Raw genomic sequence first — 13,012 nt, 5'->3', positions numbered from 1 at the left:
CGTTGGTATATATGGCCAATATACCACGGTTAAGGGCTGTGTCCAGGCACTTCGCGTTGCGTCGTAGTTAGGTCTAGTTTATCTCTGATGAAAACAGACACGTCAACTCCCATCTTCTTTGGTTTGCAAAACTCAGTTGAGAGAAACACATTTCCGTGCCTGTCGTTTGTTGACATGACGGCCAAATTCAATGCAAATTCAATGCCTTTACCCTTTCCACCATTCCGGATGACTTCGGTTGATTGTAACAATTACTCATCGTCCCTTTCATAACTAAAATTGGTCCTGATCGAGTCTTCAGGTTCAGACTCCCGAGTCCGATAATGCCTCAAAAAATTACATAATTGCCAGAGATACCAGCTTGGCAACTCGTTTCAGTATTTTCAACCGGTTATTTTCTTTGTCAAACTTCGAAGTAATGAGCTAACGTTAGTTTGCTAACTAGCAAGCATTTTTTGTGACACTCAACTTCAGAGGACGCGCCGCAATTTATTTAGTAACCATGGAAACCCAGTATCAGGACGGTTTTACTGCACCATTGTTATAGTAATTCATATAAAAAAACAATAATATATGTTTTTTTATACTGGATAAAATATTTTATTTAAAAAAAAAAGTTGTCTGTTTTCAATCATGCTTGAGCTCGAGCATGTATCTGATGCTCACGACCGTTACCAACAAACGAACGACACAAGGTTCCATTTGAACAGATTACGCGCCAAACACATCATAACAAATATGATTTAGGGTACTTTCTAACTGATTGCTTGAAGTTTATATTAACATAATACACTTATTATACAATTTAACAATTATTGCAACTATACAGACATTACATACTTGATCATTCTTTCACACAGAAATAGGGCTAATTATCATTGTATTAAACAGATAATATTACACAGGGATAAATGTTCTCCGTCTTCTTACAAGTCATAGTTTCCTATACTACAACGACCGAGAAGATTATACTGAAGAATATTTAGATCTCATGATATTGAAAGTTTCAAATTATGTCATTTTCCCCCAGTGTCATTCTGTTGTTCACTTCAAAACCTTTTTGTCTGTGACCATTCAGTTCTTCGGTAGTGTCCTGTGATCAGGTAGATGTACAATGATTGTGTAGACCTAGGGGTGAACTCACTGGGCATACTAAGATAGTGTATTCAGTCCAGTCACTAGTGCCATTCTGACTTCCATGGCTCATTGCCTCAGTTGGCAGCATTGGGGGGCCCCTCAGGTATAAGAGACATGAAGAACGTGACAATAAATGACCAAGTTGTATTGAGGAAGCCAACATGGGGAATACCATTGGGATCCTCTGGTCCTTCCTCTCCACTGTCCGCATCATCATCCCCTAAGCCGTCATCCATCACCCGCTCCTGTGTAGGTCAAACAACACAAACTGCAAAACTGGATAGATTTTTTCCCCCCGTCTTACAATTGTAATCATTCACCATAGCAATGCCATATTACGTTACCAGACAAGCATTACATAAATCATGCATCACTGCTATTGCAAATTAAATTACTGTATCATTCCAGGGGTTCTGTCCTGACATTCAAAAGCACTTAAACTAAAGGTAAAAGGTCAGAGGTTGCAGATGACCTACCGTCTCTTGGAGGTCATGATGAAGGTCAGCCTCCATCTCATCCTGGTGGGGCCCGTCCCCAGGGTTCTGAAGTTCGTTCTCCAGGTTAAAGGGGAACCACTCTGCTTGGTGCCTAACGAAAACACAGAGAAACAGCCAATAACAAACCCTGTGATACATAATAGGTGACCATTTCACAACACATTTGTTGGGTCAAAGAGCCAAGAAGACCAGAAAAGAAAGGTATAGGGTTAAAATAAAGTATTCAGAACTCACTTTCCATTTACACAATTTGTACAAATACACTGAGTATACTAAACATTAGGAACACCTTTGCTAATATTGAGTTGCACCCCCTTTTGCCCTCAGAACAGCCTCAATTCATTGGGAAATGGACTCTACAAGATGTTGAAAACGTTCCACAGGGAGGCTGGCCCATGTTGACTCCAATGCTTCTCACAGTTGTGTCGAATTGTCTGGATGTCCTTTGTGTGGTGGAACATTCTTGATACACACTGGAAACTGTTGAGGGTGAAAAACCCAGCAGCGTTGCAGTTCCCCGTTTAAATACCCCGTTTAAAGGCACTCACATTTTTTGTCTTGCCCATTCACCCTCAGAATGGCACACATACACAATCCATGCCACAATTGTCTCAAGGCTTAAAAATCAGTCTCCTTCCCTTTTTCTACACTGATTGAAGTGGATTTTTAAAATTAAACTAGGCAAGTCAGTTAAGAACAAATTCTTATTTACAATGACGGCCGGGTGACAGGTAGCCTAGTGGTTAGAGCGTTGGACTTGTAACCGAAAGGTTGCAAGATCGAATCCCCGAGCTGACAAGGTAAAAACCTGTCGTTCTGCCCCTGAACAAGGCAGTTAACCCACTGTTCCTAGGCCGTCATTGTAAATAAGAATTTGTTCTTAACTGACTTGCCTAGTTCCAATTTGTAAGTTGTAAGTCGCTCTGGATAAGAGCGTCTGCTAAATGACGTAAAATGTAAATGTAAAATGTAAAATGGGTGAAACGCGGACGACGCTGGGCCAATTGTGCGCCGCCCTATGGGACTCCCAATCACGGCCGGATGTGATGCAGTCTGGATTAGAACCAGGGACTGCTGTGCCTTAGACCGCTGCGCCACTCGGGAGCCCATTTAACAGGTAACATCAATAAGGGATCATAGCTTTCATTTGGTCAGTCGGTCATGGAAAGATCCTGGTCCCAGAGCTGTATAGCTATCTCTTTGGATATTGGCAAGACAGCACATACATCGAGTTCTGGGGCCAGTCTAGTATGTCACCGCTAAAAGGGACACACAGCATTAATTTGAGAGGGTGCATGGGAATACTCACAGGTATAGCAGCAACATGGCACCAATCACCATGACGAAGCGGCTAAAGGATGAGTAAAAGTAGACTATGCTGAGCAAGATGGCGGCGCGTGACACAGTGTACACCCAGTCCAGCCAATCACAGTTCTGATCCTCCTCGTTCAGCAGCGCCTCCGCTCCCTGGGCATTCAACTGGATGTTGGGGTTGCCATGGCGCTCCTCTGGGGGAGGCGGGTTCAGAGGATCTGATTGGCCAGGCTGGGCCAAGAGCAGGTCAGGCCTGAGATGGTGAGACGAGGCAGCCAACATCTGACTGAAGGGCGAGGGAGAGAGACAGAGAGAAAGGAGAGAGAAATTCATGTAAAGAGAATCTGGATTAGTAGTTAGTTTTCCATCTAATTGTTGACAGATTTCATGCGAATATTATAAAATCCACATAAAAACAATATTTGTGCATGAAGGCGTTTCCACCGCAATTTATCGCACTATTCATTTTCACGACACAAAAAGATCCCATGTCGAACAAACATTTTCTGTCGACAATTATGAAATTGTACCGATACTTCCTCGTTCCATCAGCATGGTCGTGACTTTTTTCCATGCGTTAGATAATTCGTCCACCTGAGAACCTGGTTAGTTTTATATAGAGAACATGTGAAAGTGAGATAATTGTGATTGAATCTCAGTGATTCCATGACACAGCATGGGTAATTGAGCATATTGTCACACAGTTATTGGGAGACAGCAGACTTACTAGTGCATGTAGTATTGCCGGGCGTACACCTGCTGCCACCACAGCAGCGTCATGGGATTGTACTGTATGCCAGGGTAGGCTGGCATGTTGGTGGGAGGGCCTTGCTGTGGCGGGAACTGGTTCCACATGTAGCTGCAAAGTAAGTACACAGCTGCGGGGTAAGGGATTTGGGCATTACCCGTAGACAACAAGCGCATTAACACATAAAAACACACAAAAATCTATTATGAATTGAGAGCTCTCAACAGTAGTTCACCTCTTGGCCAATCATAACGTGTCCAGAACTAACCGTGTTGGTGTATAAGGACTTACCCTTGCATAAAGGCAGGGTGTGCTGCATGGTTAGGGGCGGGGCCTGTCCGATGTCTCAGCCCGTCAAAGCTCTCTTCAGAGGAGGTTGATTGACTCTGGGAGGGGACACTGGGGCTCTGACCCATCTGAGAAAACAGACAAATACGTTTGGATTATTTTACTTCTCTAACTCCACTTTTTTTTAATTTAATTTATGTCACCTTTATTTAACCAGGTAGGCCAGTTGAGAACAAGTTCTCATTTACAACTGCGACCTGGCCAAGATAAAGCAAAGCAGTGCGACAAAAACAACACCGAGTTACACATGGGTTAAACAAAAGTACAGTCAATAACACAATAGAAAAATCTGTATACAGTGTGTGCAAAATGAAGTAAGGAGGTAAGGCAATAAATAGGCCAATAGTGATTACAATTTAGCAATTTACACTGGAGTGATATGTGAAGATGAGGATGTGCAAGTAGAAAATACTGGTGTGCAAAAGAGTAGAAAAACAAAAACAAATATGGGGATGAGGTAGATAGTTGGTTGGATGGGCTATTTACAGATGGACTGTGTACAGCTGAAGCGATCGGTAAGCTGCTCTGACAGCTGACGCTTAAAGTTAGTGAGGGAGATATAAGTCTCCAGCTTCAGTAATTTTTGCAATTCGTTCCAGTCATTGGCAGCAGAGAGCTGAAAGGAAAAGCGGCCAAAATAGGTGTTGGCTTTGGGGATGACCAGTGAAATATACCTGCTGGAGCGCGTGCTACGGATGGGTGTTGCTATGGTGACCAGTGAGCTGAGATAAGGCGGAGCTTTACCTAGCAAAGACTTAAAGATGACCTGGAGCCAGTGGGTTTGGCAACGAATATGTAGCGAGGACCAGCCAACGAGAGCATACAGGTCGCAGTGGTGGGTAGTATATGGGGCTTTGGTGACCAAACGGATGGCACTGTGATAGACTGCATCCAATTTGCTGAGTAGAGTGTTGGAGGATATTTTGTAAATGACATCGCCGAAGTCAAGAATCGGTAGGATAATCAGTTTTACGAGGGTATGTTTGGCAGCATGAGTGAAGGAGGCTTTGTTGCGAAATAGGAAGCCGATTCTAGATTTCATTTGGATTGGAGATGCTTAATGTGAGTCTGGAAGGAGAGTTTACAGTCTAACCAGACACCTAGGTATTTGCAGTTGTCCACATATTCTAAGTCAGAACCATCCAGAGTAGTGATGCTATAGTCGGGCGGGCGGGCGGGGGCAACAATCGGTTGAAGAGCATGCATTTCGTTTTACTAGCATTTAAGAGCAGTTGGAGGCCAAGGAAGGAGTGTTGTATTGTGTTGAAGCTCGTTTGGAGGTTTGTTAACACAGTTTCCAGCGAAGGTCCAGATGTATACAGAATGGTGTCGTCTGCTTAGAGTGGGATCAAAGAATCACCCGCAGCAAGAGCGACATCATTGATATATACAGAGAAAAGAGTCGGCCCGAGAATTGAACCCTGTGGCACCCCCATAGAGACTGCAAGAGGTCCGGACAACAGGCCCTCCGATTTGACACACTGAACTCTATCTGAGAAGTAGTTGGTGAACCAGGCGAGGCAGTCATTAGAGAAACCAAGGTTGTTGAGTCTGCCGATAAGAATACGGTGACTGACAGAGTCGAAAGCCTTGGCCAGGTCGATGAAGACGGCTGCACAGTACTGTCTTTTATCGATGGCGGTTATGATATCGTTTAGGACCTTGAGCGTGGCTGAGGTGCAACCATGACCAGCTCGGAAACCAGATTGCATAGCGGAAAAGGTACGGTGGGATTCGAAATGGTCGGTGATCTGTTTGTTCACTTGGCTTTCGAAGACTTTAGAAAGGCAGGGCAGGATGGATATAGGTCTGTAACAGTTTGGGTCTAGAGTGTCTCCCCTTTTGAAGACAGGGATGATCGCGGCCGCTTTCCAATCTTTAAGAATCTCAGACGATATGAAAGAGAGATTTAACAGACTAGTAATAGGGGTTGCAACAATGGTGGCGGATAATTTTATGAAGAGAGGGCCCAGATTGTCTAGCCAAGCTGATTTGTAGGGATCCAAAGTAGAAGTGCTAACCGACTTGCCAAAACTATAGTTTGTTAACAAGAAATTTGTGGAGTGGTTGAAAAACGAGTTTTAATGACTCCAACCTAAGTGTATGTAAACTTCCAACTTCAACTGTATGTATGTATGTATAATCATCTCAGGAGCTGGTGTGGATTACAATAGAAAGTAGGCCTAGATAAGCCAGGTCTGTTTGTGCTCTTGTCATCTCCATAGCTCATTGTCAAGCCATTTTTGGCATGACAATGAGTTGGCATGATAGCACAAACAGACTGGCACTCAGGCTAGCCCAAGGTGTGCTGGGATGATGAAATGTGTGGCAATCAATGGGTGTTGCATGCATACCGGTAACTCACCGTGGAGCTAGTAGATGGGACTCCAGTGGCCTTGTTACTGTGGCTCCTGAGGACCTTGGGGGACCCAGGAGGGGTGCGTGATGCACACACCAGGTGGACCATGTGATACTCATCCTGCTGTAAGAGTCATCCGTGGCCATTAGCACGGACAGCCACACTATTGCATTAAACTACAATTGTCAAAGTAATCATCTTGACTTTAAGAATGTAATCTAAGATGAATGCATACACTGCCGTAATCTCTGGACAGAATATCAGGTGAAGATGAAATATAAGAAAATGAATGCAGCAGACAGACCTTTCTGAGCACATCTTTCAGTGTTAAGTGATCCAAGAGCAGCTTCCCAGAATACACCAGCCTCTGGTCTTTGGAGCTCTACAATGAAAATCAGACAGTTCAGAACATAGAACAACGTATTTATTATCTGACCCTGCTGGTCATCTATGAACGTTTTGAAAAACGATTTGGCCACATGTACTCTTAAATCTCAGTTTAGTTAATCAGATTGACACAGGTTTTTTTTCAGGATCAAAAGGGGGCTTAGGTAGCCCGAAAAAAACACTTGGGCTGTACGCCCAAGGATTACAATGGCAGAAAAATCCCTGCGACAGGTGTTAGGAAACCAAGGATTAGGTTAGTAGGGTAGGGTAATGACAACGCCGGGAAGCAAAGAAATAGCATACATAGAACAGATATACCGCTTCTTACACTGGCTTTCAATGAGAATGACAGATTTATAACTCACATTTCTATGTGAATTTGGTCAGGTCACCCAAAAAGTTACATATTGCAGCTTTAACAAAGAAGGCTGTCACCTGGTTAAAACTATTATGGTAAACAGTGGTAGATGACGCTAACCAGAGAAGTTGGAGAACACACAACAGACTGAGATTACCAGACGAGAGTGATTTTAAGTGCTCAGTGTTTACTGAGCAGGAACCATAAGGAAATCAGAGAACAAAGGAATCTCACTGGCCTCCATCCAGCCTGACGTCAAATCTACACACTTTCAAGACAGGAATCTTTTCAAATACAGGCCCAGCACAACCTTTCATTATTGCTTTATCCATGTGATGGTGAATTCAGCAAAGACTAAATGAAGCTAGTTAGACTGTCAGTATTCTGCAGTCCTTTTTTCACAGACAAATAAACAAGGTAAATAAAACACATGACATGGTTTATAAACCTATACTACTAATTGGCTCATTCACATCAAAACAAACCGAGCCAGGTTCTGTTTCTCTCTCTCCAACTAATCGGATTAAGCCCACTCATTGAAAAATATTCACGTAAACAAAGGATTCAATTCAAATTAGTCTTGGACTACTAGGCTATGTATCCTACTTATAGCCTACCCTCGCTGCTGTAACTGTGCATACAAATGCAGCCCTGGAAATTTGAGGGAGAAGTAGGCCTAACCCAGATGTCAGTTCAATGTCAGTAGCCTAACCCAGGCACAGATGTCAGTTTTGATGTACATTTGGTTGAGTTATCAACTAAAGTGAATTCAACGTGAAATCAACAAAACATTTCACCATGTCATTGGATTTAGGTTCAAACTTGGGTGGGGGGAAAAAAAGACTACGTCGAGGACTTTTTGCAAATCCAATTCGTTTTCCACGTTAATTCAAAGTCATCACAGATTTTGGGGGGGTTGAAATGACATGTAAACAATGTTGATTCAACCAGTTTATGCCCAGTGGGAAAACAGTAGCTAGTTTAACATTTGTGCTACTGACAGTCTGCCTATATGATGTTTCAGGGATAGCGACAAATTGTCCCAGATGGCTGTAACCTCCAAGAATTTAAAAGTTAAGTAAACAGGGAAGTGCATTTCAGAATCAAGACATCCCACATCAGACATGGATGGCTCTATTGTTCTATTTTATTGAATCTACTATGCAATATATTTCTATACTGAATGTTCAATCCCCATCTGAACCAATGATTTTTTATATACATTATTGATCTGAACAGACCTCAAGGGAAATGAAAACTGAGACCAATCTCACTGTACGTAAGCCATAACCTACTCACCGGTTTACTGGGATACACATGTGAGATATGGGTTTTTAGTTGATCCACTGTCCAGTTCAGGAAGCAGTTGATTGTCTGGTCATCATACTTCTGGTTGGGTGCCTTAATGACAATGATAGCAGGACTGTCGGCAACACCCTGGTCCATGTTTTACACCATCTGTTAGTGTCCTCTTGGAGTCTTATGGTGCCTTGCACATAGCCCAGATATGTTGAGCTGGAACAACAGAATGGTCTCTTCCAATGCGGACGACTACAAAATGCTATCCAGCTGCAAGATGTAACATTAGCTGATACTTGGTCACCGCTATTGAAACCTGAAAAAAGATGAAAGACACATTGTTTGGGGAAGTTTACACTGTGTTATGCAAGTAGATTCGATTTGCACAGACTACAATACCTAGCTATGGTTTGTCAGAACATACAGTGTCAGGCGGAATGAGGATCACATCTCTGATAGTGCTTTCTTAGAACGTTAGCTGGCTACGGCTAATAAGAATTTACCATATGTAACTTTTTTTATTTTTATAAAGCGACCCTTCTGAGTTATGACACTGAAAGGAAGGGAAAGGGGGATACCTAGTCAGTTGTACAACTGAATGCATTCAACTGAAATGTGTCTTCCTCATTTAACCCAACCCCTCTGAATCAGAGAGGTGCGGGGGGCTGCCTTAATCGACAAGCCTAGATAGTACTTATTAAACAATCAAGCTAATTTACGTTAGCTTGCAATTTCATTTAGCACGGATATTTGATGTTTGTTAGCTATCTCGGTACCAGCCTATACTACCAGCAGAAGTTTGCTATCAGAGTTAACATTCGTTAGCTAGCTAACAACAGTTATCTTTAGTTATCCTCAACTCAACGTTCTGTCTGTACCCACCTTAGCTTCCAGGGGCTGTACTAAGCCTTGATCACCTGTAAAGCTCAATTACTGTACTTTGCCTTGATCACCTGTGAAATTCAATTACAAGTCCTTCAATGTAATCTGAATATCCGAACGGTTGTTGTTGTTAGCTTGCTAGCCAGCCGATAGCTAAAAGAAAGCGGATATACGTCATCGTGTCCGAAACAGCTGTTCCTCCCACATCCGGAACTCTTATAATCGAATGGTCCGTGCTAACCGGAATCCTTGGGACTTCCATACCCCATAGAAGTTTACATTTACAATGGGTTAAGGTTAGGGGCTACGTGTTTAGAACTCTTACATTGTGGTGGTTGGGAGATAATGGCGACTGTGCTAGAATCTGAAAGTGCGGCAAGTGAAGTGTGTGACAATGAATGAAAAATAGTGAAATCAAAGAATGGAACAAAACGAGCAAAAGTTGAAGGACCGGTCCAATAATGCATTTGTTATTGGACTACGTTTTTGGACAAGGAGATTCATTTGGGAAATCCATTTGTGATATCAAGGATTGTGAAGAAAGCAGTGGGAAAGATGGATTCAACCAAGGTGACTAGAAGCGGCCTTGTTTTGGTTAATTGTGTTGATGAAGAACAGAACAAGCTTGCACTGGATCTGGCACAATTATCCACGAGAGAAGTAATGGAGCAGGGCTCCTGCCAAAGGAGTTATAGCTGGAGGCTCGTTGGAAAAAGACGAGGAGGACCCACGAGTGCACGTCGCCTGACCCGTATGGTAAATGGAAGGAAGGGGAAAAGGCTGTCGATATTATATATTTTTTTTAGGAGACTACCAGAATATGTGAAGCTTGGAAATGTAATTTTATTGGTCACATACACATGGTTATAAAAAAGAGCTAACAATGTAAGAAATAATACATAAAAAAACAAAATACTGCACAGTTTCCTAAGGACTTGAAGCAAAGCTGCCATCTCTATTAGCGCCATCTTCTATGTGAGGTATGCGGCGAGAGTATTTGTGTCCAAACAATTACAGTGTGGGAATTGGCATTCTCTCAACCAGCTTCATGAGGTAGTCACCTGGAATGCATGTCAATTAGAATGTGTGTCTTGTTAAAGTTTATTTGTGGAGTTTCTTTCCTTAATGCGTTTGAGCCAATCAGTTGTGTTGTGACAGGGTAGAGGTGGTATACAGACGATAGCCCTATTTGGTAAAAGACCAAGTCCATGTTACGGAAAGAACAGCTCAAATAAGCAAAGAGAAATGACAGGCATTCATTACATTAAGACATGAAGGTCAGTCAATCTGGAAAATTTCAAGAACTTTAAAAGTTTCTTCAAGTGCAGTCGCAAAAACCATCAAGCGCTATGATGAAACTGGCTCTCATGAGGACCGCCACAGGAAAGGAAGACCCAGAGTTACCTCTGCTGCAGAGGACAAGTTCATTAGAGTTAACTACACCTCAGATTGCAGCCCAAATAAATGCTTCACAGAGTTCAAGTAATAGATACATCTCAACATCAACTGTTCAAAGGAGACTGCGTGAATCAGGCCTTCATGGTCGAATTGCCACAAAGAAACCACTACTAAAGGACGCCAATAAGAAGAAAATGCTTGCTTGGGCCAAGAAACATGAGCAATGGCCATTAGACTGGTGGAAATCTGTCCTTTGGTCTGATGAGTCCAAATTTGAGATTTTTTGTTCCAACCTTCGTGTCTTTGTGAGATGCAGAGTAGGTGAACGGATGGTCTCTGCATGTGTGGTTCCCAGCGTGAAGCATGGATGAGGAGGTCTGATGGTGTCTGTGATTTATTTAGTATTCATGGCACACTTAGCCAGCATGGCTACCACAGCATTCTGCAGAGATGCACCATCCCATCTGGTTTGTACTTAGTGGGACTATAATTTGTTTTTCAGCAGGACAATGACATACATCCAGGCTCTGTAAGCACTATTTGACCAAGGAGAGTGATGGAATGCTGCACCAGATGACCTGGCCTCCACAATCACCAGACCTTAACTCAATTGAGATGGTTTGGGATGAGTTGGACCACAGAGTGAAGGAAAAGCAGCCAACAAGTGCTCAGCATATGTGGGAACTCGTTCAAGACAGTTGGAAAAGCATTCCAGGTGAAGCTGGTAGAGAGAATGCCAAGAGTGTGCAAAGCTGTCATCAAGGCAAAGGCTGGCTACTTTGAAGAATTTCAAATATAAAATATATTTTGATTTGTTTAACACTTTTTTTGGTTACTACATGATTCCTTAAGTGTCATTTCATAGTTGATATCTTCACTATTATTCTACAATGTAGAAAATAGTAAAAAATAAAGAAAAACCCTAGGAGGTGTGTCCAAACTTTTGTCTGGTACTGTATGTGGAGACGTTGAAGAGAGTCAGAGGGGCAAGAGGCAGCCGTGTTGAACATTTGGTGGTGGATGCATTGCAACCAGTTGCTAGTGTTTTAAGTCAATTGAGTTATCTGGATACACTCATTGTGAAGAAAGTGGATTTTGTGTCATTTATAGCCACAATTGTAAAGCACAAGTGCCTAAGAAGTCCAAGAAGCTAGACATTATATCTGCAGCCGAGAAGTTTTTGGGGCTCTAAGACTTTACGGCAGAAACACTGCAAAGACTATTGTCGCTAGGAAATGTCCGTGAATTTTCCAAACAATTCAAACTAATGTGTGGCGTAGGCTTACCTTGGCCTGAATGTTTTGATAACTGTAATTCTCTTTCGGACAAGGTGAGTTTTATCAATATATTTGCCTCAATTTGCTCTCAAAAATGTGAAATGCTAATAAGCAACAGAGAAGACCTCAGCAAGACTACAAATTCTTGCAGGAAGTTCCTGCACGTCATCTCTGCGCGATCAGAGACCTATGCCCAATCCATGATGAATCCATGTGCTGTATTGAAATTAATTGAATAAAGGGTTGGACTTCTTCAGTCCCCTTTCTCTGTCTAAGCTAGTCATTGCCTACACTTTATCTAGCTACAGTTGAAGTCAGAAGTTTACATACACCTAGGTTGGAGTCATTAAAAGTCATTTTTCAACCACTTCACAAATTTCTTGTTAACAAACTATAGTTTTGGCAAGTCGGTTAGGACATCTACTTTGTGCATGACACAAGTAATTTTTCCAACAATTGTTTACAGATTATTTCACTTATAATTCACTGTATCACAATTCCAGTGGGTCAGAAGTTTACATACGCTAAGTTGACTGTGCCTTTAAACAGCTTGGAAAATTCCAGGAAATTATGGCATGGCTTTAGAAGCTTCTGATAGGCTAATTGACATTATTTGAGTAAATTGGAGGTGTACCTGTGGATGTATTTCAAGGCCTACCTTCAAACTCAGTGCCTCTTTGCTTGACATCATGGGAAAATCAAAAGAAATCAGCCAAGACCTCAGAAAAAAACACAAGTCTAGTTCATCCTTGGGAGCAATTTCCAAACGCCTGAAGGTACCATGTCCATCTGTACAAACAATAGTATGCAAGTATAAACACCATGGGACCACGTCTTCTGTCTCCTAGAGACGAACGTACTTTGGTGCGAAATGTGCAAATCAATCCCAGAACAACAGCAAAGGACCTTGTAAAGATGCTGGAGGAAACAGGTACAAAAGTATCTATATCCACAGTAAAACTAGTCCTATATCGACACTAACCTGAAAGGCCGCTCAGCAAGGAAGAA

At 42.3% G+C, this 13,012-nt stretch overlaps 1 protein-coding gene across 1 annotated transcript; it reads right to left on the bottom strand.

Moving 5' to 3' along the window:
* Window positions 1-572: 572 nt before the first annotated feature.
* On the bottom strand, window positions 573-9,507 carry LOC120027209 (homocysteine-responsive endoplasmic reticulum-resident ubiquitin-like domain member 2 protein). The gene is made up of 9 exons (XM_038972101.1): window positions 9,330-9,507; window positions 8,448-8,763; window positions 6,708-6,785; window positions 6,410-6,526; window positions 3,988-4,112; window positions 3,676-3,807; window positions 2,944-3,234; window positions 1,614-1,725; window positions 573-1,382 (listed from the first exon to the last, which is right to left on the bottom strand). Exons 2-9 carry the CDS (start codon window positions 8,592-8,594, stop codon window positions 1,212-1,214), a joined length of 1,173 nt encoding a protein of 390 aa, XP_038828029.1. The 5' UTR covers window positions 8,595-8,763; window positions 9,330-9,507; the 3' UTR covers window positions 573-1,211.
* Window positions 9,508-13,012: the final 3,505 nt, after the last annotated feature.

This window comes from Salvelinus namaycush, chromosome 32 (assembly GCF_016432855.1).
Source record: "Salvelinus namaycush isolate Seneca chromosome 32, SaNama_1.0, whole genome shotgun sequence".
Lineage (NCBI taxonomy): Eukaryota > Metazoa > Chordata > Actinopteri > Salmoniformes > Salmonidae > Salvelinus > Salvelinus namaycush.
Note: the sequence above shows the minus strand (reverse complement) of the source record. Positions and strands in the feature narration are given on the sequence as shown.